This window comes from Brachionichthys hirsutus, unplaced genomic scaffold (genome assembly GCF_040956055.1).
Source record: "Brachionichthys hirsutus isolate HB-005 unplaced genomic scaffold, CSIRO-AGI_Bhir_v1 contig_832, whole genome shotgun sequence".
Classification (NCBI taxonomy): Eukaryota; Metazoa; Chordata; class Actinopteri; order Lophiiformes; family Brachionichthyidae; genus Brachionichthys; species Brachionichthys hirsutus.
Window position 1 is genome coordinate 18,462 of NW_027180440.1, and position 25,811 is coordinate 44,272.

At 44.5% G+C, this 25,811-nt stretch overlaps 4 protein-coding genes across 4 annotated transcripts; 2 read left to right on the top strand and 2 right to left on the bottom strand.

Annotated features, from left to right (window-relative positions):
• Nucleotides 1-339: 339 nt before the first annotated feature.
• LOC137914939 (nerve growth factor-like) lies at nucleotides 340-927 on the top strand. The gene has a single exon (XM_068758426.1). The coding sequence runs from the start codon at nucleotides 340-342 to the stop codon at nucleotides 925-927; it is 588 nt and encodes a 195-aa protein (XP_068614527.1).
• Nucleotides 928-6,436: 5,509 nt separating this feature from the next.
• On the top strand, nucleotides 6,437-14,332 carry LOC137914941 (tetraspanin-2-like). The gene is made up of 8 exons (XM_068758428.1): nucleotides 6,437-6,597; nucleotides 10,559-10,661; nucleotides 13,056-13,153; nucleotides 13,361-13,435; nucleotides 13,531-13,623; nucleotides 13,703-13,774; nucleotides 13,950-14,033; nucleotides 14,136-14,332. The coding sequence occupies exons 1-8, from the start codon at nucleotides 6,466-6,468 to the stop codon at nucleotides 14,199-14,201; spliced, it is 723 nt and encodes a 240-aa protein (XP_068614529.1). The 5' UTR covers nucleotides 6,437-6,465; the 3' UTR covers nucleotides 14,202-14,332.
• A 1,566-nt stretch (nucleotides 14,333-15,898) lies between these two features.
• On the bottom strand, nucleotides 15,899-20,610 carry LOC137914940 (mitochondrial glutamate carrier 1-like). Its single transcript, XM_068758427.1, has 10 exons — nucleotides 20,520-20,610; nucleotides 19,874-19,947; nucleotides 19,492-19,617; nucleotides 19,215-19,270; nucleotides 18,115-18,205; nucleotides 17,906-18,024; nucleotides 17,599-17,794; nucleotides 17,367-17,521; nucleotides 17,068-17,143; nucleotides 15,899-16,990 (listed from the first exon to the last, which is right to left on the bottom strand). The coding sequence occupies exons 2-10, from the start codon at nucleotides 19,891-19,893 to the stop codon at nucleotides 16,831-16,833; spliced, it is 999 nt and encodes a 332-aa protein (XP_068614528.1). The 5' UTR covers nucleotides 19,894-19,947; nucleotides 20,520-20,610; the 3' UTR covers nucleotides 15,899-16,830.
• Nucleotides 20,611-24,403: 3,793 nt separating this feature from the next.
• On the bottom strand, nucleotides 24,404-25,365 carry LOC137914938 (thyrotropin subunit beta-like). Its single transcript, XM_068758425.1, has 2 exons — nucleotides 25,204-25,365; nucleotides 24,404-24,682 (listed from the first exon to the last, which is right to left on the bottom strand). The coding sequence occupies exons 1-2, from the start codon at nucleotides 25,363-25,365 to the stop codon at nucleotides 24,404-24,406; spliced, it is 441 nt and encodes a 146-aa protein (XP_068614526.1).
• Between the last annotated feature and the right edge of the window lie 446 nt (nucleotides 25,366-25,811).

A 25,811-nucleotide genomic window follows, 5' to 3' on the forward strand; every position in this document is an offset into this window, starting at 1 on the left:
CAATGAGTATAGATTCTGGGCATGGGGTAAACGTGCACCTCTCTAAGAAACTATTTACTTAATTTCAATGTTCAACATCTACTTAATGCTGAGAATGAATAGCTTGGAGTAACGAAACACTAGGCTGATGCTTTAAAAAATAATTTTCATTATTAAAAAAATATATGTAGATAATGTATTGTTCTATTCCGTACCTCGATTCGAAGGTATCCATAATTTGTTTGAGCTTGAGTGTACTTTTTTTTTTTCATTTCATTTAGTGAAATACAGTTCAACTTGCCATGCACATCTGGATTAACCGTGCTTCTGCTGCTGTTTACGCCTGAAGGTCGCGAGCCCATGAGGTCGTCCATGCTGGGGCTGTTCCTCCTGCTCAGTGCCCAGGCTGCTGCCGCCATCGGAGGAGCAGCACAGCAACAGTGTCCGGGCAGCATCCCCAGCTCGATCCCCACAGTGGACCCCAAGCTCTTCACCAAGCGCCGCTACCTCTCGCCCAGGGTTCTCTTCAGCCCTCAGCCCCCCGATGCCGAGCCGGCAGAGTCGCAGGAAAGCGGCAGGAGGACGCGCAGGCGAGCCGGGCAGCCTCAGCACCGAGGGGTTTACTCTGTATGTGAGAGCATCAGCGTCTGGGTGGGCAACAAGACCAAAGCCACGGACATCTCGGGCAACGAGGTGACGGTGCTTCCAGATGTGAACATCAACAACGTCAACAAGAAGCAGTACTTCTTTGAGACAACGTGCCACAGCGCCCGCTCGGGCAGCTCTGGCTGTTTGGGGATCGACGCAAGGCACTGGAACTCTTACTGCACCAACTCACACACTTTTGTACGAGCCCTGACTTCATTTAAGAACCTGGTGGCATGGCGGCTCATACGCATCAACGTAGCGTGTGTGTGTGTGCTGAGCCGTAAGTCATGGCGACATTGAAGACTACGCATGGCAGGATCACACACAGACATGCTCATCAAACTTTAAACCACTCTTAAGCTCCACCACAATCATGCAATCAAACTAATCACAGTATTGTTCTGCCACAAATTACGTTGTCCTATAGCAGATAACAGTCAATCCAAGTTGACTGGTGCAACCCAAAATGTTGTCACAATTTAACCCAGGTCTGTAACAAGCAAACATTTGCTAAAGTGCTATTTTTTAAAATATATATATATGTATATATACATATATATATATTGTTATTTATTAAACACTTCCATACATTATACTGTGGTAAGTTTGTCATTCCTGCAGCAAAGACTGGATAACTCTTTTGAGACCAAGACTTATTTATTTATTTTGCTTAGACAGAAAAAAGGAGAAGAGAAAATGCATATGGCTTCATTTTACTGCCAGTAATTTGGTGTTTGGCTTTGCGTTGTATTTTCCTCCTGCTCTCCCTTTTACAGTAGACATAAAAACAAATGAGAAAAGACATAAACAGAAACAAGTCTGACGATGATTCACGATGGGGCCAGCTCCAGTTGATAATATCATGACTTGCCATTTTCCTTGCGTGATGACATTTCAGTGTCATCAACACACAGCAAGCTGCACTCTGGGCATTAAGTCAGTGCCAGATTAGTTTGTGACATTTAAAGTGACATTTAAAATAACATGTGAATTAAGAAAGCTTGTGGAAGTGGAAACAGAAACTAAAGAGTTATGTTTGAGATTATTTCTCTTGGAAAGTATTCCCAATTGAGATTATCTATCTTTAAATACCATTTGTCAGAGGAAACTTGTTGGATTTATGGCTGAGGCCTTTTGTTCAGACTGATTCATGTCCGAAGCGCGTCCCTCTGAATGAAATGCAACACCTCCATCTGGCGGTCATAGGGAGGAACATGCCTACAAAATAATTCATGCCAGAACTTCCGGTCGTGCGTTTGAGGTACTTCATAATGAATGGGGGGTATAGACTGAAGACCCACATGAAACTTTGAGCTGAATTCATGTTCGCTTGAAAGCAGACGCCGTTCTTATTAAGTGACTTTAAACGTTGTTTATGTTAAACCACTTTGAATAAAGGTTTCTTCTTCAAAATCTAAATATACGTGCAAGTGCATGCATTTGCATTATAATATATACAAATTACAGATATTTTCTATAGTTTTGATCATACTATTATATATTCATCTAGTTTTATAAAGTTTTTTTTTTTTCCGTCTAACTTCAACAAAGGAAAAAATGGTACCGCTTATAAGCCATAAAGCAGGGGTCCCCAATCTTTTTCCTGTGAGGGCCACATAACTTTTCCCTTGTCTGGTGGAGGGCCGGGGCCAGTTTGTAGGAAAAGTGTGATGATGGCTGGGGTGCCTAAACATTTAGGGGCCGAATGTGGAGGCAGGCTGTAGTTTAGGGTTCATCTCACCATCACAACTACACACAGTGACATGAATCGAGTGTCACACACGCAATGCCTCTCACACCCAAACTCAGTCTCTCTCCAGCATTATCACGAAGTGCAGAGAAGAACGACTGGATCAATCAGCTGATCCAATACAGCTGCAGAGGAGCAAACAACAAACCTCAAATTCTTGTAAAAAACCCAAATGCTGCACGCCTTGGTTTCGAGCCCAGGATCCTCTAGCAGGGAGTCAAGTGCACTACCCACTACACCACCCAGATGTTATCCTGTCAAGCATTAGGATAAATAGACAGTAGCATTATTGACTTTAGACCAGAGGCACTGGTTTTGAATCCAGTACGACGTCACCTGGTCGGAGACACGCCCACTCCACATAACACAAAAGGAAAAAGCACAACATAACAACACAGTACAACACAAAAACACGCTGTGGTCTGAGAATACCTCAAGTTTCCTCACCTATATGGTGGCGTAGTCGGTGGGGTTACCGGTCTACTGCCAGAGGAACTGGGTTCGCATCCAACTGTGGGAGTGGGGGTGGAGCAGGGGTGGCAGGGTGGGCCTAGGGCCTTGCCTGGGCGGAGTGAACTGGACCACTGGTCTGCTCCACTCCGCTCAGGTGTGCCCTGGACCTACCCTGTTGCCCCCGCTCCATCTCATTCCCGTAGTGGGATTCGATACCAGGGCCATTTTGCCCCCCTCGACAATGCTGCCAACTATGCCACCGTGGAGGTGAGGAAACTTGCCCTGTTATTACAAAGTAATTACTATGTAATACGTTGATATTACAGAGCACCGGAACATTAACTTTCTGGCCGTATGTGACCAGCATTAAAATTGTCCCAAATAAAAGGGAGGCTACTCATGTTGTATGGAAAGGAAAATAAGTCAATTCTATTTTGGGTCTCTGGTATTGTTCAGGGGGCCAGGCCAAATGTGGAAATGGGCCGGATCCGGCCCGCGGGCCGTAGTTTGGGGACCCCTGCCATAAAGTCTAACACAGCTGCCAGAGTGTAGTTGTACTTCCCAGACTCAAGAAGAGCAAAAATAAATGTCAACTGGACCTGTTTAAGTTTGGTTGAAGACATTTCACATTTCATCTAAGAGGCTTGTTCAATTCTAACTGACTGGTAGAGTCCACATACTACAAATACTACAAATACTATACTACAAAGACCCAACAAAGGACCGAAACCACCAGGACAATAAAACTCCTCAGGAGTCACTAACATCCATAAAGGAGCCAATGCCTGGACCTGACCTGTTGCCACTGTGTACTTTAAATTAATTGAACACAACCATCAGAGGAGGAACAAGTCTGGTTTGTTACATGGAGATTTCCTTTAGAATTACTGATGTTATAATACATAAACTCATGTATAAATTGTCTTGATTATGGATTAAAGTACGTAATATGTAAAAAGTAGCTGCTACAGCAAGTTTAAAACGATCAGCCACGTTTTCCTTCTGTCTTGAGTTCAGTGAAAGCTATTATACTGAATGATGGAAATATGAGAAAAACCTACTGATGATGAAAAGAGAACGCAAAACAAATACCTGAAACAATAAACAAACAGGTAACCTATATATGAGGCTTAATTCTGACTGAATAATGCACATCATTCCATGTATGTACATCATAAAGATGGAAGCGAGTCGGGTGGAGCACGCCCTGCTTTAAAGTCATATTTTAAAAGTGAAGGTGAAGCTGCTCGGATGTCGGATGCAGCCCTCACACTGTTGTAGCGATGCAATGAAGAGAACGGTTGGACATCCAGGTGTGATGAGGTGGATCGATGGTCACTGGATGTAAAGAACTGGAGAGAAGTCACACCATTGAAACTGTTGAACTGCCGAATGAAGAGGAGACACATTAAGTGCATGTTTTTAAGTCATTTATGGTGTCTTGCTAGTTAAACTGCATATAACAAAGACACAAAAAAAGGCATGGGATACAAAGGGGTTATACCTTCTGCAAGTTCTCCGCTCAAGCCAGAATCTCTTTCACATAAAGTGCTAAAACAAATCTGCATTTTTAAAATCCTCATTGTCACTTAATTAAATGTATCCGGTGACATGCTGCAGTTGCCGTGTGATTCACAGAGGAGGTTGTCCACCTATGTTGCACATATTAAGTGTCTTGGTAATTTATTGTAATTTATGTAATTTATTGTCATTCATTGTCATTTTACATCTGTGGTGTGATTTATTGTAAGTTTGCATCCGTGGTGTAAAATTATTTTTATTTTACTTATTTTTTAATGTTATTTTGCATAAATTGAGTAATTAAATATTGGTTTTATTTTTATTTGTATTGCGAAAATTGTACTGTTAAATGTCGATGATTTATGTACTAAGGACTTTCAACGGAAACAAGACCGCAAGGGCTTTTTTGAAATGCTCCTCTTAGACAGGATGTTTGACTTTATTCGTACTGTAATACATTCTACTGTGTGACTGTACTTGTACGCTAACATTCTATCTAATAAATATATTCATCATCATCATCAGGCAGTGACGTGATAAGTCTTGTGATCCATCTCAGAAAAATGGGGTCGCTGTTTCCCTCCCACATCACTGGAGCAAAACAAAGGCAAGCACAAGCATGAGAAGCGTGACTGTCAGAGTTGGTGCTTGAGCCCACAAGCTGACCCCCTCCAGCCTGCAGGGAAGAAAGAAGAGCTTTGATGAATCAATTCAATCACGGAACCGAGCAGCTCAACGCGAGGCTGTGCATGCACACACATATAATGCAAATAGTTATCTAAGAAATCATGATGTCTCCATGTAGGTCTCATGTGCAAATGTTATCTTTACATATACAAATAAAAAAACAAGATGCTTTTATTATATAAAATATAATTGAACGATTGAATTGTACATGAAGGTTTTACATGCATTGCATAATGTTGACGAATCCTTTGTAACTCGTAATTACATCGCGCCTACAAGGCTTCTGTTCTTAGCCACCTGTAGCGATTTTACATTTACAATCAAAGGCAAACACATTTTCATCTTTAATTAGAACCCTTGAGTCTAATATCCTTTTAGGATTCAGTACAGTGAATATACCTCTTAGGCTACCAGACACACAGTATTCTCCAGAGCCAGCGGATGCTTCTTATCTTGCATGCACAAATGATCATAATATCCAAGATCAATAGATCTTGCAATAGATAATGAAAGGTAAATAATAAAATAGTTAATTAAAGCATAGTAGAAATACCCCCCCCCCCCCCCCACACACACACATTACAAATAAACACTTTAAGGTACCTCTTTCCCTAGAAGCCCTAGAAGGTGGCTGTCTCTCAGCTACAGCTTAACAGGGGAGAGGGGACTTCTGACCCTTTTCCTGAAAGTAGGCTTGAACAGATCCCTGCTGCAATACGCTGAAAGGACCAAAGAAAGAAGCTACCAGTGGCCGTGCCCTTCAGCATGATGCTACAGAGTACAGACCATCCAAACTGGATCAATAAGGGACAGCTGCACACCACACTGTAACGACACAAGTGGTTGCAGAAGCTGCAGAACATCAGCTGTAATCAGAGCAGGGCTCATAACTGGTGTTGAGGTTGCAGATTCTGCAAGGCATTGGAGAATGTGTTTGGGGCTTTCAAGACGTTTTAGAATAAAGTAATAACTAAAACATTTAGAGAATGAACTGTCTACTGGAGTAGGGATTTACTTCCACACTCGTTTCAAAAACACTGAGGTATAGGCACAAGTTCTCGTCACCGTGCCGGTCGGTGATTTTACGTGCATGCCTGCAGAGCACACATTCATGTGTTTCCATAATAAACACTGCACATCAGGGGTATGGGAAATCCTGCTGTGCAGGTTCAAAAGCGTCCCTGACCGGCGAGCGAGCACTGAGTGGACGAACGCAGCAGTCAAAGCATGCAGAGAATGAGGATTGGACAAGGAGGACATTCAGAGTATCATCATAACATGCAAGTGACGTCACTGACTGGTCCCCGGCACGTTTGCGTATACCTCGGCTCACGTGCACACGCGGATGGGCGGGACAAGGCAAGCGCGCCCGCGCGGCTCGTGCGCGTTTGGATTTAGCGCTGCATGTCGTCGTCGGCCGATGGTGGATGACGTCTGACGAAACTGGAGGATTTGCAACTGCGCAAAACGTGCCAGATCGGAGATCTATCATGGGAAAAGTGCAGGGCGCGATGAAGTGCGTGAAATACCTGCTTTTCGCTTTTAACTTCATCTTCTGGGTGAGTCCGCGCGCGCTCGGTTCACATGGAAACAGCATCCATAGGTACCACCTTCTCACTGTACATGTTATTCCAGCAAACTGGTGACTATTTAATGATCTGCTCCACATAAAATATGCATATTTCATTAAACCTGTTATTTGTTTATCTCCCCACCAAACCGGGCCAGTTGTCTCATCTTGACTTAAGTCCATTATAAAGCACCAGCACCTCTTAGATTGGATGTCTTTAATAACTAGGGAGTGCCACTAACCCCTTTACGCTCGTGTGATTGATGGTTTTGATGCGCTGTGGTCATCCTGCAGCACAAACTGCAGTGTGTGCTGCTACTTTTCCGACACACCCACTGGTGGGATCCTCGCCCGTGACTTGGCGTGGCGCTGTGAGAGACTTTCCTGCTGCACGTCTCTGTTTCTGTCATTTATAATCTGACATCCTGTCAGTTATCCCTTTTTTTTTGTTTAGAAATATTTCCTTGGTCAGCATGGTTTCGGAGTGAGTTTCCTTAGATGTCTCACAAATGAAATAAGGATTCTTCACTTTAAAAGTCTCCATTATTTGGAATTTAAGAGCCCCCAAAAAAGAGGTTAAAGTAAATCCCATGATGAAAGTCTTGCAACATGTTTTTGTATCTGATTTGTTTTTGTTCTTTCGTACATTTAATCATCTTTCCACTGCAGCTCGGTTGTGAACCCATTGAGGTGTCTGACTCGCATGCTGAAAATAAAAAAACTAGAGGAAGGAATCCGGGCTAAAAGAAAGAATAATTTATCCATCCATCCATCCATTTTCTTCCGCTTATCCGGGGCCGGGTCGCGGGGGCAACAGCCTAAGCAGGGAAACCCAGACTTCCCTCTCCCCGGCCACTTCTTCTAGCTCTTCCGGGGGGATCCCGAGGCGTTCCCAGGCCAGCCGAGAGACATAGTCTCTCCAGCGTGTCCTGGGTCTTCCCCGTGGTCTCCTCCCGGTGGGACGTGCCCTGAACACCTCACCAGGGAGGCGTTCAGGAGGCATCCTGAATAGATGTCCGAGCCACCTCATCTGGCTCCTCTCAACGCGGAGGAGCAGCGGCTCTACTCCGAGCTCCTCCCGGATGACTGAGCTTCTCACCCTATCTCTAAGGGAGAGCCCAGCCACCCTACGGAGGAAGCTCATTTCAGCCGCTTGTACCCGGGATCTCGTTCTTTCGGTCACTACCCAAAGCTCGTGACCATAGGTGAGGGTAGGAACGAAGATCGACCGGTAAATCGAGAGCTTCGCCTTTCGGCTCAGCTCTCTCTTCACCATGACGGATCTGTGCAGAGTCCGCATCACTGCAGACGCTGCACCGATCCGTCTGTCGATCTCTCGCTCCATTCTTCCCTCACGCGTGAACATGACCCCGAGGTACTTAAACTCCTCCACTTGGGGCAGGATCTCCTCCCCGACCTGGAGGGTGCACTCCACCCTTTTCCGACTGAGAACCATGGCCTCGGATTTGGAGGTGCTGATTCTCATCCCGGCCGCTTCACATGCGGCTGCGAACCGATCCAGTGAGAGCTGGAGGGCACGGCCTGATGAAGCCAACAGGATCACATCGTCTGCAAACAGCAGCGATCCAATCCTGAGGTCACCAAACCGAACCCCCTCAACGCCCTGGCTGCACCTAGAAATTCTGTCCATAAAAGTTAGGAACAGAATCGGTGACAAAGGGCAGCCCTGGCGGAGTCCAACCCGCACTGGAAATAGGTCCGACTTATTGCCAGCAATGCGGACCAAGCTCTGGCACCGGTCATATAGGGAGCGGACACCCCGTATGAGGGGGTCCGACACCCCATACTCCCGGAGCACCCCCCACAGGACTCCCCGAGGGACACGGTCGAATGCCTTCTCCAAATCCACAAAACACATGTGGACTGGTTGGGCAAACTCCCATGCACCCTCAAGGACCCTGCCGAGGGTGTAGAGCTGGTCCACAGTTCCACGGCCAGGACGAAAACCACATTGCTCCTCCTGAATCCGAGGTTCGACTATCCGGCGGACCCTCCTCTCCAGTACCCCTGAATAGACCTTACCAGGGAGGCTGAGGAGTGTGATCCCTCTGTAGTTGGAACACACCCTCCGGTCCCCCTTCTTATAAAGAGGGACCACCACCCCGGTCTGCCAATCCAGAGGCACTGCCCCCGATGTCCATGCAATGTTGCAGAGTCGTGTCAACCATGACAGCCCTACAACATCCAGAGCCTTAAGGGACTCCGGGCGGATCTCATCCACCCCCGGGGCCCTGCCACCGAGGAGCTTTTTGACTACCTCGGCAACCTCGGCCCCAGAGATAGAGGAGCTCACCCCCGAGTCCCCAGGCCCTGCTTCCTCACTGGAAGGCATGTCGGTGGGATTGAGGAGGTCTTCAAAGTAGTCCCTCCACCGATCTACGACGTCTCGAGTCGAGGTCAGCAGCGCACCATCCCCACCATACACAGTGTTGACCGTGCACTGCTTCCCCCTCCTGAGATGCCGGATGGTGGCCCAGAACCTCTTCGAAGCCGTCCGGAAGTCGTTTTCCATGGTCTCACCGAACTCCTCCCATGCCCGGGTTTTTGCCTCAGCAACCGCGGTAGCTGCACTCCGCTTGGTCTGTCGGTACCTGTCAGCTGCCTCCGGAGTCCCACAGGCCAAAAGGACCTGGTAGGACTCCTTCTTCAGCTTGACGGCATCCCTCACCACCGGTGTCCACCAAGAGGTCTTGGGATTGCCGCCACGACAGGCACCGACCACCTTACGGCCACAGCACCGATCGGCCGCTTCAACAATGGAGGCACGAAACATAGTCCACTCGGACTCGATGTCCCCTGCCTCCCCCGGTACATAATTTATCCCCCCATGTTTTTGTTAAATAATGTCTCAACATAGGTTTATATCTAATCATATAGTTATTCGATCTGAAAAACAATCAAAAACACAAAAGAATATATTTAAAGTCAAGCGGCAAATTAAAAAAGTCTTGACAACAAACTGAAGCTCAGTGGTGCTTGACATTTTTCATTCCAGAAAACAAAAAGAAAAAAATTATTGCATAAGTTAAAAAAAAAAATACAATCACAAAAAGTCGCTAGCTGCTGTCCTAGAGTCAACGTTGGACACTAATGTTTGACTGCTAAACGATATTTAAATGGCTGAATGGACTCATCTTTCATCTGTGAGATGATCACTGGAGTCACCCCCACACAGCATCCTTTTTGTTTTTGGAGCTTCAGGACTGAAACTAAACTGCTGTGGTCTGAGCCAAAAGGGGCGTTACAGCACGCTGTCATTTTGGGGTGCAGAGCCAAACAGGCGACAAATGCCGGGTGTGGGTTACATCACCAAGATACCCTGAGGCTGGCACAGCCTGCGGCTGAAATGCACCGTGGGAGGTGATTTATTGATGCTATTGATGCCTGATGATGAATACGACCCTCACTTCAATTGTAAAGCCTTAAATTGTGACCTTGAATTGAAATATTCTGTTTCTGAAACAATGGATGCTCACAGTCAGCAATTATTGTAAAACTGCTCACCTCATGTTTCCTATCAGAAAGTCTGACCTTGACAGGCAGCATTCATTTAAATCCCTTTTTATTGTTGTATAGAAGCCTGATAACATGTATATGTGTACATGTATACAAAAGGTGTGACAATCCTGCAGCAACAGACAGGAACACACAGTATACACACACACACATTTCAGTTTGAGCGTCTAAGCAAGTCTGAAACTTTGACACAGATTGTGAGCATCAAGTGTCTCTGTTTGCGACAAGACAAAGACACACTTGCGTCCTCTCATGAATCTTAATGACAAGCAGAGCCAAAGGAGAAACCTTGTTGGGGTGCGAAGGGATCCCTGGGAAAGCTCCATCGCCACTTAAATCCTAAAAATGATTGCGTTGCTTCTCTGCTGAAGGGATCGGACCAGTCATTGATCGTGTTATTTGTCCCGTCTCAGCTGTCGGGCCTGTTGGTGCTGGCCGTGGGACTTTGGCTGAGGTTCGACGTGGAAACAGTGGAACTTCTGACGGGAGATGAAGCCCCCGACACCTTCTTCATAGGTAGGTGTGGCCTCCAGTCACAGGCCAAGAAAGTGGAGGAGAAAATAGCACTTTGACATCTTGATGAATCAAACCTGACCGTCCAAAAGATAGTTTCATGTAAATGTTGTTCATGAATTCAGATTCCATCCTGCTCACACCGGTAGCAGATTTGAATGGCTGATTGCATCAGGTTTTAAGATGCACTGTGCTAATGAGGGAACAGACCCTTGTTAACGTTAACGCAAACTGACCAATCAGAGATGCTCAAACAGAGACAAGTAGATCAGCGCCTCTCTCAGATTAATTACCAGCTCTGCCCCATCGCTGCAATCCAAAGGGGGCTTTTGATCCATGTGGTGAATTTGGAGTTCCTTTGCGGAGCTCAGAATAAAATATGCAGTGTGTGATTTAAATGTGCATTTATAGCAGACTAACTCCCTTCAGTGTGCAGTGCAGCAACTTTCACACAATGGGCCCCGTTGTCTCTCCCTCTGCGTGGGAGCAGATGCTGAGAATGAAGCCTATTCTTATTCCCCTTTGGAGCCTGAAATGGTGGTGACTTCACTTCATCTGCTCTCTGCTGTGCTTCTGTGGTGGCGGCGGCCTGTCTCCCTGAGGACACAAGAAGTAGAAGGTTGGGCGAGGCAGGTGGCAAATCTATCCCGAAGAGCCCCTCTAGTCATTCTAGCGCAGTATATGCTACACCCTTGAAACAAACATGATGCTTCAGACGGTAAATTCAGTAAGCGGGTCGGAGGAAGAATGCAAGTCATTAATGAGCCGACAGTATATTTAAGACGCTATTTGTCTAACAGCTGTCTATATGTACGCTACTGCAGTTCTTCTTTTTTGGCTTGAGTTGACGTGCAAATATTATAAATATTGACATTATCACAGCGTTTTATAAGGCTTCACTCTGTATTTTTTATTTATTTTTGACGTTTTTACATTTGCAGGTCAATTATGTCTAGTGTTCTGTAAACTGTGGCTGGACACCACGATTGCGTGATTATTCCGCACTTGAAAATAAAATTGAACGATTGAATTGTACATGAAGGTTTTACATGCAAAATATATATATACGGTAGTATGCTCATCTCATGATGACACACTGTATGTCGAAGGGTTTCCATTGATTGTAAATGTCCAAGTATCAATAAAGCCATCAGAACAGCACTACAGCGATGGTGCTTCTGCAGGTTCTGCAGCAGCCCTCGTCGTTAGACGGAACCAACTGCGGCAGATTAAAGGAATTATCATTCATCTAAATATCTGCAGGAGTCTGCGGAGGATCAGTCGCCTTAGCAACAAAACAAATATCACCAGGAGCTTCCTGAGCACGGCCTCGGCACGGGATACCATGAGAAGGAAAAAGTGCCGGGATTCACCATGGGGAAAATCACTGCCCATTCTGTCATGGCTGCCACTCACGAGTCCAGAAACCTGAGAGTGAGCTGTTTACACACAACAATGTGCATCGCTGGAAATTGCCCGCTGCCATCAGCAGCCATGGAGATCTTCCTTGACATCACCATTAAGCCTGTGATTAAGTGGATGGAAAGTATCACCAGCCAAGATCCGTTCAGTGTCGACTCTTTGTACACACACCAGAAGCTTTCTTGGCCCACTCTGTTTTCCATTGCTCGCTCTCCTCTCTTGAAAGCAGCGCCTCCCTCGCCCCACCAGCAATCCATTCACCGCATCTTTGCCTTCCTTGTGCCCAACGGCAGCAAAACAATAGCTTTGCAATCTTCCCCATGTGGATTAATTAAATTGCTGAGCATGGACCTCAGAGAGGTCTGGTGTGTGGTTACAGCGTTAAAGGGCTCAGTAGCGAGGGCTGGGAGCAGGAGGAGCAGGTGATGCTATCCAGGCCTGGGGGGGGGGGGGCAGTCGGCCTAAATGAAAATTTAATTTGCCTTCACATGGAGCAGATGGTCTGTTTTCCTGCTTCACCCGATGGAAGTGTTAATGCACAAATAACAATAGTGCACGGTTGGTATAGCAAACTTATTCCATGTACAAAATACAGGCATGATTATTATCAGCGACACCGGGAAACATTTGACACCAATTCAAAGCTGAGAGATTCAGTGTTCTCGTCTGCGACTCATGGCTCACCGAATGTAAAGCCAAGGTGATGAAGTAGGAGGGACGTGGGATGCGACTCGGGGGGGGTTTAAGCCCCTGGAAGGAACGTCCACCTCCCCCTGTCTGCTGCTGGTCGTCACACATCACTGCTCCAACAACGACGCGAGACAAGTTAGATCCTCAGTTCAGTCTGTGAACTGCACAGACTGGGTTTAGACTTTTGTGTTTATTATTGTCACGTTTTGTGCATTGTTCTTTTTATGATGGTAAAAACGTGACACAATTGAAAGCATTAATCGACCTGGCTTTTTGTCTCCACAGCTGTGTACATTCTTCTTGGTGCAGGCGGGTTAATGATGATCGTTGGATTCTTTGGGTGTTTCGGGGCTGTTCGGGAGTCTCAGTGTCTTCTGGCATCGGTGGGTTAAAGTGCTTAAAAATATGGAATGGACTTAATGGAATATGGAAATATTTCACATATTTCACTTTATGCACTATTTAAATAACTTTCCGGTCTGTTTTAATAAATTAGTACAAGTTAAATACATTAATAATCAGAAGTGCTTTCATTGACGCCAAATCACTAGAAGACAATATTTAACGACAGCGTCTTCTCTTTTCTGCAGTTTTTTGCTTGCCTCGTGATCATCTTTGCAGCAGAGATTGCTGCCGGTGTGTTTGGCTTCATAAACAAGGAGCAGGTACAACACCAGAGTGATAGGTTGTTTAATTCTATTGTAATATCTTACAAAAAAGAAATAAAATCTATATTTGTGGTTGTATTTCATCAAATCAGATTATTGAAGAGGTCCAAAAGTTTTATAGCAGCTCCGTCAGTGACATCTCCAGTTCAAATGGGACCGCTGTCGCACTCGTTTACCATGAAACCGTGAGTCAAACCTGTCATCACTCGTTCCCCTAATTCATCAGGAACAGTTTATTATTCCATTTGCTTTTTCCATGTGCAGCTGAACTGTTGTGGAGGTTCTGCATCCGACACGTCCGACACACTTTGTGCAGATATGCCAGATGATACCCAGGTGAACCCCCCCCCCCCTTGCACCTGTTGTTAGACGTTATAACCACATGGTGGCAGTATATCCCTGTTTTTCTTTTTCTTTTAAAGACAACATGCTGTAAAATGAATAAATGAATTCACTGCTGGATCGTTTATCGCACCTGTAATAATAACATGAACACTAACTGCTGTTTTAGGATTGTCTCACCGCGATATCCAACTTCTTCAACGAGAAGCTTCATGTTCTTGGATACGTTGGGATTGGTGTGGCAGGAGTGATGGTGAGAAGTCCTTAATCTAAATTAAAACTGCGTACTTCATAAGAAGCAGTCTGTGAGGATGCTTCAAGCTTCAACCTGTTCCAACATTGTGTGTGATTCCAGATCTTGGGAATGATCTTCAGCATGGTTTTGTGTTGTGCCATCAGGAACAACAGAGAGGTTATATAGATATAGATGATAATCCCGGCCCCTCCACCTCCAGCCAGCCCCGTAAAGATCAACTCCACAGTTACCTGTCAATGTCATTCCCCATCATCCAGCCTGAACTGAAGGGTAGTTTCACTGAAAAGCTTTAACAAACATCCGAGCTATCACAATCCTCGCACCTCCACTGGTTTTAAATGGATATTGGATGTTTTAACTTTATCTCACAGCAAAACAAATCTACCTTCGGGTACAAATAAAGTAACCTTGAACCTTCCACCAGTCCTTTCTTTTCTATAAATCGTGCACAGTTTCTGACACGGCTCCAGATATTCCTCGGCCTTGAGCGTTTTTCCTCGCTGGCGCTCCATGGACATGAAAGCGCTGCACAGTAGCTACACAGAAATGTTGTGACTGAGGATTGCTGCTGTAAATACGGACACCTAATTCATGCGCCTACTGCTATCACCATTTATTGTGTCCTTTCTAGCTCCTTTTATGTTTATAGGCCAAACCCTGAGTGCATACACAGAGGGCTAGTCCACCTCTGCAAATACATTTCCATGTGACTTTATGCCACTCATCGGCACAAAGAAGCCTCAATTTGCTGTGCTGTTCATATATTCCCTTATGAATGGATCTACATAAGGAGTGTGCTTGCTGCCAGCCTCCACTCGTGAGTATTTCTAAAATAAAAGCACAAAACAGGAAGTGCAGACACAATGTCAACCGAAGGGTTAGGAGGACAGGGCTGATGAGTCATCTAAATAAAAGGTCACATGGGCTCTCGGAGCGTGTATGAACTCCGACAGTGAGCAGCTTTTGCATTTTGTGTCAATTGTTGTGGATGTAAATTTTGTTGGTGTGTCAATATGATGTGACATATAGAAAAATAAACGTTATGTTATATGTTAATAGTAATAAAAAGTTAATAAATAAGAATACCGGGTGCTTTTACTGACATGTTTGACTCATTACTACCCCCCCTCCAACCTTTGATGTGTATGAATCATGTTTTCTTTTGGTAAGGTGTCAAGAGGCAGGAGCAGATCAGATCTGGCGTCACAAATGTAAATTTTGCGGTGGTCCAAGTTACTGATCAAGCAACTCAGGCACGCCGCTAAAGCAGAGCTACAGTGGAGACACACATAGATGATACTTAGAAAATGCCCCTGCATGCGTTTTAATGATATACTCAGTCATTGCTAGAACACAGTTAGGCGCTCTGTCTGATCAACACAAATTCTGTTGATTCATTTTGTGACTTTAGTAACTTCCATGCTTAATTTATCATTTAGACCTTGCAAAATTTAGCAATCTGGATTCCATGCAGTTATTTTCTATTCTTCATCAAGAAGTCCCTCCGTAATATCAGATCCGATTTCGTAACTGATTTTCATTTTTTAAAGGCCTTAAAAATATGGCGGCGCCAACATTTTAATGGTTTATAAAGTTTTTATTATTTTATATGTTATGATGTCTTGGAATTCCTTGTCTTTATTGCCTTGTTTATTTTCAGCAAAGGAAATTTCTGCCAGGGTTTGTCTGATCGCATTAGACGAGAGCTACTTTCATTTAAACTGGGAATAAATAAAATATGTTTTTTTAAAGACATTCAGTTTTGAAATGATCCAGAGATGACGTCGCATTATCTGGGTAATAGCACTGGTTTCCCTTGCTTTGTCCTTGTTAAGCCATTCAATAAATCCAGGAGTGCAGAATGAATGCATCGCAAGTTTAATGTACAGAAAGCCATCAGAAAAACAAAAAAATGTAACATCCACATCTGGTCACAGTACTTATTGTTTTATGGCCGACAGCGTTTTTTTTGTTTCTTCAAAAGATAAAAAGTCAGTCTGTTAAGGCAAAAAAACAAAACAAAGTTAAACTAGTAGGGTATTTAAATGTGCATACACGCAAATTGTGTGGTCAATGTGCACGAATGCATATCAAGTTTTGGCAGATATTAATAAACTACAACCTCAGTTCACAGACTTCTACACAAGTGGGCTAATACCAAGTATATTGAGGACACAGTCGACAGTTTGGCAAGTATATGGCCCCGTATCAGTCGGAAAGTTCACGATCAAATGTGACATGTATAGGCAGCGATTATTAGACGTGTGAAAAATGATTCACAAAGATCCCTTTGCTATAAACGGAGCACCATTTATCCCCTCGTTTGAATCCACCTGTTCCAGCTTCAAGGATTTGCAGCACGTGACAGAAATGCTAATTAAAACTAGGTTACGTATAAAAAAAAAATGAAATCAAACAAAGGCCAACCCTTTTGAAATAATTGGTAATTGCATGTGTCTCTTGAATGGAATGCCCCCCTCCCCCCCCCCTCCCTCACAGAGGGAAACCGAACTGAACTGCGTTAGAGATTAAGAAAGAATAACACTGCAACTCTCAGTCCCTCGGCCCAACAAAGGCGAACATTTCAAGTGCAAACGTTGACTTCAGTCGACTGAATAAATCACCAAAGTGTTTCCGTGCACATCATCCGGTTTTTGGAACACGATGATGCTTTCAAACTCAATCAGATAAAAGGCATAAACTGATGATGATGATGATGATGATGATGATGTAGCTGCCAGCCTTTCCAACCGTCTACGCCCGGATGGTCCTAAACGGACAGCCAGGAAGCCGCTCACGCCAACAGAAGGCTTAGAGGCGACTTGTCCATGATGTACTCCCCGACACCAACAAAATACATAACCTGTGCAATGCCGAAGAGGGGGGCGATGACGAGAGCCCGGCAGCCAGCACCCTTCAGGAGGGCCGAGGGTCCCTCCTTGTGCATTATTTTGCTGTGAAGAAACAGAGGGATGATTTATTTCTAAAACCCGCACTAGAAGATATAATTAGCAGTTATGTAATGACTTACTTTACACAATCCAGAACTCCTTTGTAAGTCTCTTCATTGGACCCTTTGTTTAAGCACTGCAGTCTAGTTTTCACCACTGGAGAAAAGAAAAAACAAAAAAAGACCAGGTCACAACCTGGAATATCTCTGAACCGAGGAAAAAAATATATATAAACTAGAATATAAATGATTATATTTAACGTTTCATCCAAAATGTTCTGCAATGGTTCTTGCAGCTCCATTTCAGTAATCAATCTAGATAAAAAAATAAATCTTGACAAATGTCGCGCTGCTCTTTCTGAAGATCACTTCATCCTCACCGTCGCAGGGGTTAACAGCCACGGCGGCGGTGGATCCGGCCGCGCAGCCCGAGAGGAAAGCCCAATAGAGCGGCGCCGACGACTCGGGTCCCCGTTTGCCCAGGTTGTTCAGGTTCGCAAACAAGGGGAAGTACACGACGGAGAAGGGAACGTCCCTGAAAGAAAGAAAGGAAAAGATTTAATGAGCCGCTGACGCCGACGTAACCGGTCTCAGCAGACAGACATGTCGTACCTCATCAGCGTTGCCCCCAGACCTCTGTAGAGCCCCTGGATGCCCTGCGTATGGAGCAGCTCCCTCGCAATCTGGGTGGCAGACACGGCTCTCGGAGCAGAGACCGCAGCGCCAGAGTTGTAGGAGCGACTGAGCATAGAACTGGTGGCCGCCACCTTGGTGGGGGACATCCTTCCTGGTTTCTGCTGCTGGGCCGCTGCGCACAAAAGACAAAACATAGAACGAGGTGATTCGCATTAGAGCCAGTTCGACGTTTGGCGTGCTCGCAGAGGGAGGGGGGGGGGGGGGTAGCTGTCTTCATTCTCACCCAGCCTTCCCGCGTCCTGCAGCTGTATCTTGAGCATTTCCATGGGGGTGGTGACAATCACCTGGCACATGCCTGCGCCGCAGCCTGCCAGCATCTCTTTGATGACAGGCAGCCTTTTTCTTTGAACACAAGGAGACACATTTTAACCAATGGAGGGGGGGGGGGGCTTCATTTCCCCAAAGAGAACGTCCTGAATCGATTTTGCTCACCCATCCTGGGCGAGTTGGTGCCTGAAGAAGTCATTAGCAGCCAACTTGATTGCCTTCTCGGGAGTGACAAGGGTCAGATTTACAGCAGCGCCTGAGGAGAGAAGAAGCACAGTTAGCACTGAAGTGACAATCACGGCTCATTTAAGGACACATCAATCAATACATTAAAATGTAAAGAGGAAAAAACACTTTACAGCTAATGAACAGAGACGTTGACAGAAGGATGGCTACAGACAAAAAGGTTTGAGAATAATATAGACAAGCCATGAGGGTGTACACAGAAAGAAGCGTGAAGCGCAGGGAGTCAGTTTATAATCAGGTCACACTGAGTGGAGGAGAAAAAGACTCCATTTAGAGTCTTCAAGTCAGTTAATGGCAACAGACAAGAGAAATGAGACGCCAGCGGACAAACAGAGCGAGGACAACTGTGAGCGAACTTCAAACTGGCCTGAGCTTAAATGAACTTCCTTCCACCACAGGCTTGTTTTAAAGATCAGCCACAGTCTGGAAAGGAGGAGGAATGAAATGGAGTTGACGGGGTGGAAAGCAGAAAGCCAAGGAGGTATTAACAAGGAGTCAGTAAAAAAACAGAAAACAAAACACAACGTGGGCCGACAGTTTCAAAGAGAGCAATATTGTAAGAACCATTTAATGATTTGCCTCCAGCGTGGCTGCGCCTTATCGGCTAGCCTTCACTAGCCCAGGGGGGGACCCAAGTCTGTAATATGAAAAACACAGATGCAAACAAACAGCATTCCTCACACAAGCAGAGGCCCGACGACTACAGGCCGCAATTTTTGTCAAATTTATCCACAGATGTATTTTCATTTTCCACAGCACAACAAGCTGATGACTAAAAACTACAAAGACATGCGTTTTCCTACTTGCTGCACGAGAATAGCTTTTTGGCCGCTTCTTATTCCATCTCAGATATATATATATATATATATATGCAGCATGCATTAAAAACAAAATGGCTGCAAGGCCTCAGCAGCATGTTCAGGATCTAATATAACGGTTTGTCCTTCTCATTATATCTGATCATCTCCTACACGTTCTAGTCTCGTGGCTCTTTATGTTCAAACGTGCACAAGTCTTACCTCTGTACATTCCAAAGTAACCCTCTGATCGAACTGTCTGCACAAGGCAGTCCATCCTGCACAGAAACAAAAGGGAGGAATATGATGCTAACGGGGTAAACGGGGCAGGACACGTCCACCTTCCACAGGGATCCATGAGTCATCGTGATCCATCGTCCATAATTCTACACACGATGGGTCGGCGTGTGCCACAGTGAGGTTAGCATGAATAGCATGAATAGCATAGGATACTGTCAGCGTGTTGTCATGGAGGACGGCGGTCACTGATCATACTTACATGCCCTTGTAGACCCGGTGACCTTGTCTCTGATTTTGCAACCTTGTCTTTGCCAAGTCGATGGGGAAGACACAGGTGACTCCAACAACGCCAGCAATGCCTCCATTGATGAGCTTGGCTGGAAGACTGAAAGGAGGGAAAGGGAGAGCGAGCGAGAGAGAGAGAGAGAGAGAGATCCATACTTATGAACACGTCGTCTTTCACTTTTATCTGAGGTATGGCATTTTACACACTTGGAAAACATTCAGATTAGCAATAATAAAATGGTTATATTGTGTTAAAGGGAAGCAAATAAACGGTTTCAAACAGTTTACTTGACAAGAAACAGCGGATGTAACGCATAATCCCAAATGATGCGTGCTTTAAAAAAGAATCATAGTACCTGATCTGCCGCTGAGTCATGATCAATAAATATAAAAGCTTGGAACCCGGTGACGTAAATCCGGTTCTGGAGTCCTGGTGAGTAAAAAAGCAGAAGGGAAGTCACTCCTAATGCAGCAACAGGCCCAAACACGAGATGAGCCTCCTCGCTGCAAGCTCTGTCTGATGTAGCAGTGGGCGTGTCCCCAGCGCATACCGGAATACCATACATGGACATTGTCTTCTTTGATACATTCCAGATAAGTCTCACCAAACTAAAGAGTTTCAGAAATCATTAAAGCAACTTAAACCTAAATGTAAAATTACAATTTTAAAGAGTAACTTTAATACAAACTGTTAAGGAAAACAAAACAAGATTTGTATGTGGAAAGAATTGCGCTTAATTCATTTTAAAACTATAAATCTGCGTTGATATTTCAAGCATCTTTATTTGCACGTGAGTAAAATGCTTTCTGTCGAACTTCGCCTCGTCGCATTTATTGTTAGTTTAGATAAATGACGCTCTAAAATTCATATAAGGATGACGTCAGCAGGATGCCCATTCATACAATAGCAGAACTAAAAGCGGCGATTCCGGGCAAAATAATTCCTCCGACATGCACTAAAATGTGTCGAATGTGTCGAATAAAACAAAGTCCTTCACTTACCACGACGTTTTATTTGAGTTCGTCTTTAATGCTTCTCTTCCCTGCCGTTAACGTCTGCTTGTTCCGCCGGTCTGTTCTCCGTTCACAGAAGAGCTCCCGTGAGTCCCGTACGCGCGGACAGTGGAAATTTCCATTGGGATTTCAGCGGAGGGCGGGCTCAACTCAGTGACGAGCCTGTATGACAACCAATCATCGGTCATGTAACGTTGCATGGTCGGAGTTGATTGGTTAGAATGTTCGTTACCTTTTGGTATTGGATAATAAGTCAATCAATCAAATGGTGACATTCTTGAAGTTTGATCATGTATTTTATTGGGTGGGATTATCATGAATTAGGGGAAAGATTAATCATTCTAACATCATTCTAACATTTTAAATCTATGGACTAAGGTTATAATAGCATTCAGATAGTAAACTTGCTGGCCACTACCAGTGGGATTTAATATAATCTCTTATCGTTAGGGTGGCTGTATTTAAAAAGACTGACTTTAGATGTGGTCTAAATATAGGTCGCGTAAAGGACTTCATTTATGCCACTTTGTACCTCTCTATCGTCAGGATGAAAAATATTCTCTAGATTCATCTGGCAGCCGTAGTTACTTTACAGAGATCCTTAAATCACAAGGTTTAATGAACACAGAATGAATCCTGAACTCTGCAGAGGGTTCATTTAACATCTGGACATCAGATCGAGGAACCAAGAGCCTAAACTACGCTGCGAACTTCTCGTCTTTCTGGGAGGCTCTTTTCATCTAAATCTTTCCTCCTCCTACTGAAATGCAGAATGACGCTGGAATGTTTGGACTATCTATTGGATGGTTACGCTATCTGGTCTGAGTGCATGGGGAACAGGACATTCAGTGTTAAACACATATGAGAACATGCAGAACCAAACCAGTCTATGTGATCTAACTCCATCATTAACAGTGAAAGAACCTTTCATTTCATTTTCTAACCGCTTATTCCGCTATTGGGTCGCGGGCCAAGCTGGAGCCAATCCCAGCAGTCAATGCAGGGGACACCCTGGACAAGCCGCCAGTTCATCGCAGGGCAACACAGAGACAGACAACCAGCCACACACACACTCACACCTACGGGCAATTTAGTGTCACCAATCAGCCTAGGCTGCATGTCTTTGGAGGTGGGAGGAAGCCGGAGAACCCGGAGAGAACCCACACAGACACGGGGAGAACATGCAAACTCCTCACAGGACGGCCACAAGCCGGAGACGAACCTGCGACCATCTTGCTGCGAGGCAACAGTGCTTACCACTGCGCCACCGAGCCGCCTTGAAAGAACCTTTAAAGCATAATTATAAATGTGTGCAAAATAATTGCATGATCGAGCAAGCACACATGGGAGAAAACGTCACAAAAAAGATTAACTACCGGTATGTAGATTAATTATATGACTCTTCACACAAGTTTAATTATTCTCAACGTATCGAGTAGGAATCTATGTAATAGCAAACAGAATTTAGACAAGATTATTGATTATAATAATGTGGAGAACAAAAGTAGTATGCAGACTTTAAATTAAATTAAAACTACCTATCAGCTAGCATGAAAATGGCAACATGATTAAATGAGGCCTAATATCTCTGGGTAGTCATAGCAACCACTTTTTAAGTCCTGGGCGGTTGTAGATTCAGCAGACAGAGGACCCAGCCTGTCGGTCACGAAGCTCTTCAAGTGGAGGATGCCAGACGGACATTTAGGATGAGCTGAATTAAATTCGGCAAATAGGATCCTTGTAGCTTTGTGAGTCTCGGTGTTGTCGCACATCAGTGTCGACTCTGGCATTCGTTGTGCAGGAAGAGGAGGACGAGGGAGAGCTTAATATGATACAAAGGCCACGTGTATTTGAAAGTATGCACAATGCAAAAGGAGAGTGGGGGGACAATATAAAGACAAGCAGAAAATGCAACATGTCTATTTATTTTGCATGGAAGTCTCATTCTATTTTTATGTGGCCTCAAACAAAGCCTTTAGCATGAAGGCGACAGATCACAGTCTGTCTTTATAGCATCTGTTTGCGTTGTGCCCACTCACACAGCATTCTCAAAAGATTCCGGTCCCAAGCCCTTCACTTTTTTCTCAGTCAGAAGATAATAAACTCGATAGAGATCAGACTATTGTAAAGTTGTATGGGGGGAGAAGTCATCCTTTATTATTCTAGTGCTGCAATGACCTAGGGTGTATTTTTCCCCTCAAGGGACACTGAATATTGAATATGCAGCTTTTATATTTTGAAATAGTAATAAAATGGTAAATATAATGGATATTCAAATTCAAAGTAGTCATAATACGGGATGTGAGTGGTTTGAGTCTTGGTACTTGCAGTTGCAGCTATATTTTAATGAAAGTTTTAGTAAATGTTTCAATACAGGACTTATCTGTAAAGGAATTCTTTATCTTGTGTTCTTTTTTAAAATATTCTTCTGTAAGTAATCTGAAATTCTGAATACTTCCTCCACCACCTGCTGGTCCTGGTTCTTGAATGTTATCCTTCTTTTTTTTCATCATTTATGCAGACCATGTGACGTAGATGCAATGTCTGCTCTCTTTTGTGAAGGCTACTCTGTTAACTCATGTCATGCAAACTTACTGCCACACCGCTGCTCACCTTAATCTAACCTTAATCTAATGGTTGCAACATATCAAAAAGTGGGTTCCAACCAATTTAGAGGTCAGCATTCCTCCTCCGGCCATCACGTCTCTCATTTCTCCTAAATGAAAAAACACACAGCACAAACCGAGCTCTGTGGTTTGTCTGAAACGTGGTCGGTATGCGCATCGCATGCTTGTCTATGCAGGACAGCTGATGAAGACAAATTCCATTTCCATTCCCTGCTTTATTCATGAGTGTGCAGTTCGGGTCAGTATTAACAACAACACACAGGAAATTTGACGACTGCTAGTGTCATTTTTACACATGGATAGGTCAGACTAATATTAGTGTCACACTAATATCCATCCACAGTAAATAAAAATAAAAAACAGGCAGGAAGTTGTAGTGATGTTTTTATTGTTCTGTATTGTGAAACTTCTCTCCTTTTCTAATAAGGTTACGTTTGTATGTGAAGATTCTTCTCTTCACTTTGAAAGATGTTTGGTGCCACGCTATGGTTTCAAAGCAAATATGCTCATCAAACACTCAACCTAATAATGTGATCACAAACACAACATTTGCTTCAATCTGAATATTTTTTTTATTTTTGACTGAGATATAAATGGATGAGGGCACTAATCGAGATGATAACTGTCACTTTTAAGCAACACATATGAGACTTTAACTATAGAAACCGTGACAGGGGAATGCTGTAATTTCTATAATGGATATAGCACATGGTGACATAAAATAATGACCTAGAGAACGACCTCTGAGCCGCTGAGCTAATTATAAGCCTCAGCTGTCTTCCCAAGCTGAAAGTGCAACACATGAACTCCACTTGGCCGAGGTGAATATTAACAGTGAAACTCACACTGTATTTTTAGGGTCGATTCAAGCCTGCATTGTGTCTGGTCTTTGTGGTCCAACATCCTCACCGCTTGTCCATTGAGCAAGAGGACAGTAAACGGTCATGCACGTCCCGGAATGACATATCGTGTCCTGGAATGTTGTGGCCTTGTGATCGTGATGACGTGAACACGTGGCCCGGGATGTGACTGAGTCAAGCGCAGCTTAGTCAGAGAAGCTATTCAGGGAAATGAGCTTTAATTGTGTTGTATTCAGAGTAAACAGTCTGAAAGGGAGAAGCAGGCCACAGTAAAACAGGCAGCACAGTCAGGAACAGCACAGAGGTCACTGCTAAAGGAGGACATGGAATCCTAAAGACATTAATGATTCATCCACTTCCGGTCTGAGGTTAGAGGACGGCGGGGTCAAAGCGGGGTCATGTGGTTGCTCTGGCCAGGGTACGGATAGAGGCGTCTGAAAGGTTTGGCACACCTGGCCCCGTCGGCGCTGGCCCTGTGTGCACACTCGTTGCTGTCGGTCCTGCAGGTGCCACAATGGCAGCTGATGGCCACGGGGTAGGTGAAGACAGGATTGGTGCTGATCGGGCAGCCGGGCAGGACGGCTGTCCGGTACGCAACCTCGTCGTAGGTGCAGCCCCTCTGGAACAGGAAGCGCGGTCCCAGGACGTCCCTCATGTTGCTGTCCTGCTCATCGTTAAAACATGCCGATGAAAGGAATACATCTCACGTGCATTAAATGTGCACCACTTTGGTTACGATATTAAGTGAATATGTTTGGGCTGTTTTTTGTTTTTTTTTCACGGAAACTTAATCTACACCTTCCCAGCCAATCAGGATTTAGACATTTCAATTTCAATTATTTGTTATTGCACTGAAGCACGGGTAATTTTTACCATTACGAACTACCAAAATCAAGATTGATTTCAACCTACGTGGATGCTGTATACATCAGTAAAGTATGAGTATATGAGTACATACAAGTACATATGAGTATACTGTACATCCTTCTGACTTATAACTTTATAACTTACAGCATAAAACCAGCCCTTAAAAATCTTTAAAAGGAGAGACTTTGAACCTTTTTTTTTTTACTTGACACTTCAGTCTGTACTTTCTCACTTTTACTCAAGTAAAGGCCATGGCTCGCTCTCGCTATACATTTACAGAACTGCTCTAATTTCCTCTAAAAGAAATAGCGATCCTACCCTCGAGTAGCAAAATCCCATGCAGATGGTGGTGTTGATGGCCACGCAGAAGTCACACTCCGGCTTCTCCACGTACAACGTGAAGTCAGCGGGGAAACAGGCGGGAACGGCTGGACTGAACAGCAGGAACAGAAGCCCGCTTGTGAAAACTGCCGTGTGCATTTTAAGCGATGTCATTGATTTTTCCCAATCAATGCGGGACCTGCGTGAGAAAGAAAGACAGAGATGAATTGATGGCCGGATTACAGGAAACGAGTCATCTTCCATGCTATTTGCCTCCCTCTGCATGCATCCCGGTTCACCTGTTGCCGTAGCGTTGGCGCCTGCAGACCGGATGACCTCCGTTAGCCTGAGCATCCGCCCCGCTGGACGGTATTTATACAAAACAATACGCAATCCGCCTTCATCCGAAGTCATTATCTTCGATCTGTGGCTGAAAAGGAAAGAAATGATCTTTTAGTCCATTATGAGGATGACATGAATTAATGATTTCCCGCATGAGCAAAGTTCATACAGTAACCAAGGCAACCCGAAACAACAGATGCTGCTCTGGCTGAAAGCCTCCCAGTATATGTCAAAAGCACGGCTCTTCTAAAAGAACGTCCCCA